Source organism: Bidens hawaiensis, unplaced genomic scaffold (genome assembly GCF_021521415.1).
Source record: "Bidens hawaiensis isolate Kalapana, Puna unplaced genomic scaffold, B.hawaiensis_p1.1 tig00000284_1, whole genome shotgun sequence".
NCBI classification, from domain to species: domain Eukaryota; kingdom Viridiplantae; phylum Streptophyta; class Magnoliopsida; order Asterales; family Asteraceae; genus Bidens; species Bidens hawaiensis.
The window spans coordinates 3,491,513-3,498,110 of record NW_027491022.1 but is presented as its reverse complement, the minus strand read 5'-3'; the positions used below and the strand labels follow the sequence as shown (position 1 = coordinate 3,498,110).

The window sequence follows — 6,598 nt, the reverse complement described above, 5'->3', positions numbered from 1 at the left end:
ATAACATTTATACCCCCGATGATCAGAGGGGTAGCCAAGAAAAACACATGGAGAAGAGCGGTTTTGTAGCTTATTTATGGTGGTAGATGGAAGTAGTGGGTAACACAGGCACCCAAAGGTTCGAAGATGAGAATATAGAGGGTGTTTGTGATATAGGAGGGAAGTAGGTGTGAGGTTATTTTTACTTTTGGTGGGAATGATATTGAGTAGGTAAGTGGCTAGTTGAAGAGCATGATGCCAAAAATTGGCGGGAGCAGAAGCTTTAGCAAGGAGAGTTCTAATGATGTTATTGATGGATCGAATTTTTCGTTCGGCCTTACCATTTTGAGAAGATGTATGGGGACATGAGAAGCGGAAGGTAATACCGTGTTTGGTACAGAACTCATGACCCCTAAAACCACGATCTCGAGCACGTTGAGACTGATTAGTGTTGCCACGACTACCATCTGATGCACCTCGTCTATAAGAATTATCTATGCACCCCGTCCGTAAGAACCATCACGGGTAGATTGTGATGAATTAGTGTTGACGGCGGTATGAAGTGTAGTGCCGACAACCGTTGGAGTGTGACGAGCCCGCCTGGATTCTTCCATGGTGAGACTAGATCGAGCTTCAAAAAACGTTGGAAACGGTTTTGTGTTGCTGAGAAGCATACCCATGGCATCATACTCCGTATGGGCTAAACCAGAGATGAGCTGTAAGACTAAATCAGGGTCTGAGATGGGGGCCTGGACATTGGCCAGCTGATCAGATATGACTTTGAGTTCTTGACAGTATGCCGACATGCTTGGAAACAACTCTAGTTTGGTTTTGGTGAAGCGGTTCTTTAGAGCTAAAGCACGAGATGCTTGATTGTCTAGAAACAGATGGGCGATTGCATCCCAAGTTTCCATAGCAGTAGCACCGGATTTGATAACCGTCATGAGGAGGTCGTTTGAGATGGTGCTGTAGATCCACTGTTTAACAATGGCATATAAACGACCACAAGAAATAGTGTTGGATGTCCCTTTGTCATTGCTGGTTTCTGCAGGAGGAGTTGCTCGTTTAATGATGTTGTCAAGCACTTCAAATACAGTGCAATGAATGGTGAATAGTTCGACCCAGGAGTTGTATTGGCCATTTTAGAGTTCTAGGGTTATGGGGATAAAGTTACGAATGTTGTTGACAGTTAATGTTGGGTGAATGGTGGCCATTGAGAAAGGATAAAAAGTGAATGAGAATGGTGGTGAAAAGATAGAGTTTGTGCAGGATCGATGGAAGAGAGAAAGTAGCCGGCTAAAGGAGGGAGGCGGCTGTTAGGGTTAAGAGGATGATACCATGATAGAAGTGAATAATGAATAAATGAATATTTTGCATACCCATTCTCATTCATGTATAACATATAAATACAGAATACAAACGATGTTAATGCCAAGATTTTAGGAATAATCAAGACAACTAAATCAATCACAATAATCTATACTATTACAATGATATGGTCTAATATAGTCTAATATCATATGTTCCATTTTTTAAATGAAGTTATATCCTATTTCTATTCTTAATGATAAGTTAAGTGTTGAGCAAGCTAACGAGTAAACCGCTCACACGGCCCTATAAATAGCAAAGCATATTCGATTGTGTCTTAACATTTTGAAATTCTCTCGTCTTTTGCATAGGCCAATAAGGTATTTCTTTTTATTTTATTTTTGTTAATTATTTTATTTTGTATAATAAATAATGAAATGTTATTAGAAACCTTGGAGTGTCCCATAGGGTAGAAATTACACCCTTTAATATTTGAATAATAAATAGTCTAGAGACTTGAGGATAGTTGTCTATTAGAGTAGGGCGTATGGCCTTGACATAACTTATCTAGTACGCGCACAACTAAATTGTGGTATGGTATGACCACTTTGATCATGGATGATTAAGATAAACTGTAAATGACTGGGTATGGTTGTTGAACCATACCATGTATGGACTTGAATGGTCGTCCACGATAATGACAGTTGTTATGTGAAGGGCCTATGAGTATTATAACATTACTTCATAGATATAAATAAGTAACTTAGTTTATTAAATTATAGATTCCAGTTAAAGTGGGATAAGCCATAGTAGCTGAAGAAAGACTATTCAGGTGAGTTACATAAACTATTTTCAAAACTTTGATACATGCTCAATAAATATATTTGGACTGTGATTGATAATATATTTTGCATGGCACATATGGTGTGGCACCCATTGTGTCATATACATTATAATGATCATTATATTTTTCCCGAGGGAACATGCACTTTATACAACAACAGACGTGCGTAAAGTCTGTATGTGTGAATATATAATGCTGAGTTGGCTTTAACGTGAAGCAGGTAGGTTATGATTGTGGCATGACATGTAATGAGTTCATACGTGATCAATAAAGTTATTTTTGTGTCTGATTTATTAAATATGTCGGTTTATGTGACTCACCAGCTGTGTGCTGGCGCATTTTTATCCTAAGCATATATTACAGGTTGATAGAGGTTAGCTGCTAAGTGTTGGACGAGTTTGAATGTTTTACTTTTTGTTGTATTATAATTGTTAGACATGTAACAAATGTTTTAGTTTTTATATAAGATTATGTTTCCGCTGTAAGTCCAAACTGGCTGGCCACAAAAGTGCCCCATCCTGGGTAGGGGTGACAAGTTGGTATCAGAGCTCAAGGTTTTAGCGAACTAGGTATTCTTTTGAGTACTTAGGCTTTAAACTATCAGTCTTGGAAGACAATGGAAGTAATTATAAAAGAAATGCTAGGATGTAACATACTGTATATTATTCTTAATAGGATAAGTGTATACCAGTAGCTATATGTCTTGTAATATACGTTATGCATGATAAATAAAAGTTTTAAATATTAACTATTTATCAATATAATCTAAAACCAAGAAATTTAGAAAATATAGATGGAGGGCGGAGGACATAATGAAACAAATGATCGGGAAAATCCTAGAAATGATGGAGAAGGAGAAATCCGCATAACAAAAGTTGAACTACATCGGATGGTAGCTGAGCAAGTTGCACAAATACTTGCCAGTCGGGAAGTCACTAACAAAACTCAAGGAAATGGGATTAAAAAGAAAGAAAGTAGCTACAAAATTTCAAGTCCTCCTAACCACCCGAGTTCACGGGGACACAAGATGCAATCAAAGCCCATGAATGGGTTAGTCAGATTGAGGCATTGTTGACAATATTTGAATGTGATCCCCAAGAAAAAGTGAAGCTGGCTGCACATACTTTTAAGAGGGAGGCGTTGTACTGGTGGGAATCAATCATTCAGGCCCAAGGAAGGGAAGTTGCGAATCAAATTCCTTGGGAAAGGTTCTAGGAAATGTTTAGTCGACAAATTTGCCCAACAAGCGAAATGAGAAGGATTGAAGCTGAGTTTTAGAGATTGGAATTGGGCAATAGGGCATATCGGGAATATGTCACGAAATTTAATGAAATGGCTCATTTTGTGCCTGACTTGGTAACACTAGAAGATAATAGAATCCATCGATTTATTTGGGGATTGCCGGTGGAATATCGTAACTTCATTAAGTCTACCAACCATCAGACTTGTTATGAGGCAATTGAAGCTGGCTATAGTATAGCAGCAGAACTGGATATGGAAAAGGTAGAAAACGATAACGGAAAAAGGGAAGGGTATAAGAAGCCAGAAAATCAAAACAAGACTCAAAGGTTAAATCCTAAAGGGGGAAACTTTAAAAGAGAACCTAATCAATGTTTAAAATGTGAAAGGCAACATTTTTGAATATGTGCTTTAGGAAATGTATGTTATTGTTGCCGTAAGCCTGGGCATGTCATCTTAGAATGCCCCGAACCCCCAAGAGCTTGCTACGAATGTAGGTCAACTGATCACCTATGAAATATATGTCCCAAACTAAAGAATAAGCCAGTTGAGAATAAGCCTATGGGGCGAGCATTCCATATGACTGCAGAAAAAGCTAAACAAACAGACGATGTGATTACTGGTACGTTTCTCCTTAATAAGTTAACAACAACCAAACTATTTGATTCTAGTGCTAATAAGAGTTTCATTTCATATAAGTTTTTGTCACGCATTAAGTAATCTTTTAAAGAAACTAGAACAATCCTTCACCTTGGAAATAGCCAATGGAAAACAAATAGAAATTAGCGAGGCTATAAATGATTGTTTCCTTAACTTAGAAGGAAAAATCTTTCCCATAAGAATGATGGCTACGACGTTAGGTGAATTTGACCTAGTAATAGGATTGGACTGGTTATCCACTTATAAAACTCAAATCAACTATGACACAAAATCCATCAAACTCCAGGCACCAGATGGGAGTATTGTTACTATTTATGGAGATCGGGTGAAACGGCCAATTAAGATCATTTCAGTAATGAAAGCTACAGGGATGATTCATTAATGGTGTTTTGCTTATTTAGCATATGCAATCAATACTCAGAAGGTAACCAAGAAAGTGGAAGAAGTTTTTATGGTATGTGAGTTACCGATTTATTCCCAGATGAATTACCGGGAATTCCACTAGATCGAGAAGTGGAATTTAAAGTAGACCTAGTACCAGGAGCAAAATCCGTAGCTAAAACCCCTTACCATCTAGCACCTTTAGAATTGAAGGAACTAATGATTCAGATACAGGAATTACTTGATAAAGGATTTATTCGACCAAGTATCTTACCATAGGGTGCGCCGGTACTGTATGTGAAAAAGAAAGACTGAAGTCATAGAATGTGTATAGATTATCGTTAGTTAAATAAGTTAACTATCAAGAATAATTATCCTTTACCTAGGATCGATGATTTATTTGACCAATTACAAGGAGCATGCTGGTTTTCTAAAATCGATCTAAGATCAGGATACCATCAATAGAAGATTAAGAATGAAGATATTCCAAAGACAGCGTTCTGTACCAGGTATGGACATTATGAATTCTTAGTTATGTCCTTTGGGTTAACTAATGCACCATCTGCATTTATGGACATGATGAATCAGGTATGTAAACCAATGTTAGATAAATATTTTATCGTTTTCATTGATGATATTCTGGTTTACTCGATGACTCGAGAAGAGCATGCACATCACATACGAGAAGTCCTGGAAACCTTAAGGAAGAATAAGTTGTATGCCAAATTTTGAAAATGTGAATTTTGATTACAAAAGGTGGTGTTCCTAGGGCATGTAATAAATGCTCTGGGGATACAAGTAGATCCCACAAAGATAGAAGCTATAATCAAATGGGAACAACCTAAGACACCTACTGAAGTAAGAAGTTTCTTAGGACTAGTTGGGTACTACCGACGATTCATTCAAGATTTTCTAGAATAGAAACACCCCTTACCAAATTAACTAAGAAAGATATTAAGTTTGTATAGGGTGATAGTCAAGAAAAAGCTTTCCAAGAATTGAAGAAATTCCTAACTCAAGCTCCAGTACTAACCCTACTCGAAGGAATTGAAGATCTGGTAATATATTCAGATGCTTCTCATTAAGGATTAGGTTGTGTACTTATGCAATGAGGTAAGGTCATAGCTTATGCCTCAAGGCAGTTAAAACCAAGCGAGGCTAACTACCCAACTCACGATCTAAAACTAGCAGCAGTGGTGCTTGTTTTGAAGATATGGAGACATTACTTATACGGGACCAAATGCATCATCTACTCAGATGACAAAAGGTTAAAGTATTTCTTTGAACAAAAGGATTTGAATATGAGGCAACGTAGATGGTTGGAGTTAATAAAGGGTTATGATTGTGAAATCCTATATCATCCTGGGAATGCAAATGTAGTTGCTGATGCTCTTAGCCGAAAAGAAAAATATCCAACTCTTAAGGTCAGATTGTATAAGTTAATCCTGAGCTTTGAACTAATGATAGAAATAAAAGCAACTCAAACCAAGGCTTTAAAGGAAGAAAATGTAAAGAAAGAAAGGATATTTGGGCAAGTTAAGGATTTAACAGAAAATGAAAATGGCATCAAGTTAAGGTATGAGCGAATATGGATTCCAAGAATTGGAGATGTAAGGAAAAGAATACTAGATGAGGCTCACAAATCTCGAGATTCCATCCACCCCGGAGCAACAAAAATGTATTACGATTTAATGAGAGATTAGTGGTGGCCAAGTATGAAAAACGACATAGTTATGTATATAGAAAAGTGTTTAACTTGTCTACAAGTTAAGGCCCGACACCAGAAACCATATGGAAAATTACATCCTCTTGAAATTCATACTTGGAAGTGGGAACACTTGACAATGGGTTTCATCACTAAGTTACCTCGTATCCTTAAAAAGTTTGATAGTATCTTGGTGATAGTAGACCGGTTAACAAAAAGCGCGCACTTCCTGCCAACAGGAGAAAGTTACACATCGGAAAGGCTATCCTAAATATTAGTTAAAGAAATAGCTTCCCGTCATGGGACACCTGTAAGTATAATTTCGGATAGAGACAACCGGCTTACTTCATGGTTATAGAAGAGATTCCATGAAGAAATGGGCACTCATTTACCACTTAGTATTGCATACCACCCTCAAACAGATGGTCAAAGCGAAAGAACTATTCAGACCATAGAAGACCGCTAGTAGAATTTTCTTATAA

General features: G+C 37.3%; 1 protein-coding gene across 1 annotated transcript; it reads right to left on the bottom strand.

Moving 5' to 3' along the window:
- Window positions 1-473: 473 nt before the first annotated feature.
- LOC143618993 (uncharacterized) lies at window positions 474-923 on the bottom strand. Its single transcript, XM_077091041.1, has one exon. The coding sequence runs from the start codon at window positions 921-923 to the stop codon at window positions 474-476; it is 450 nt and encodes a 149-aa protein (XP_076947156.1).
- Between the last annotated feature and the right edge of the window lie 5,675 nt (window positions 924-6,598).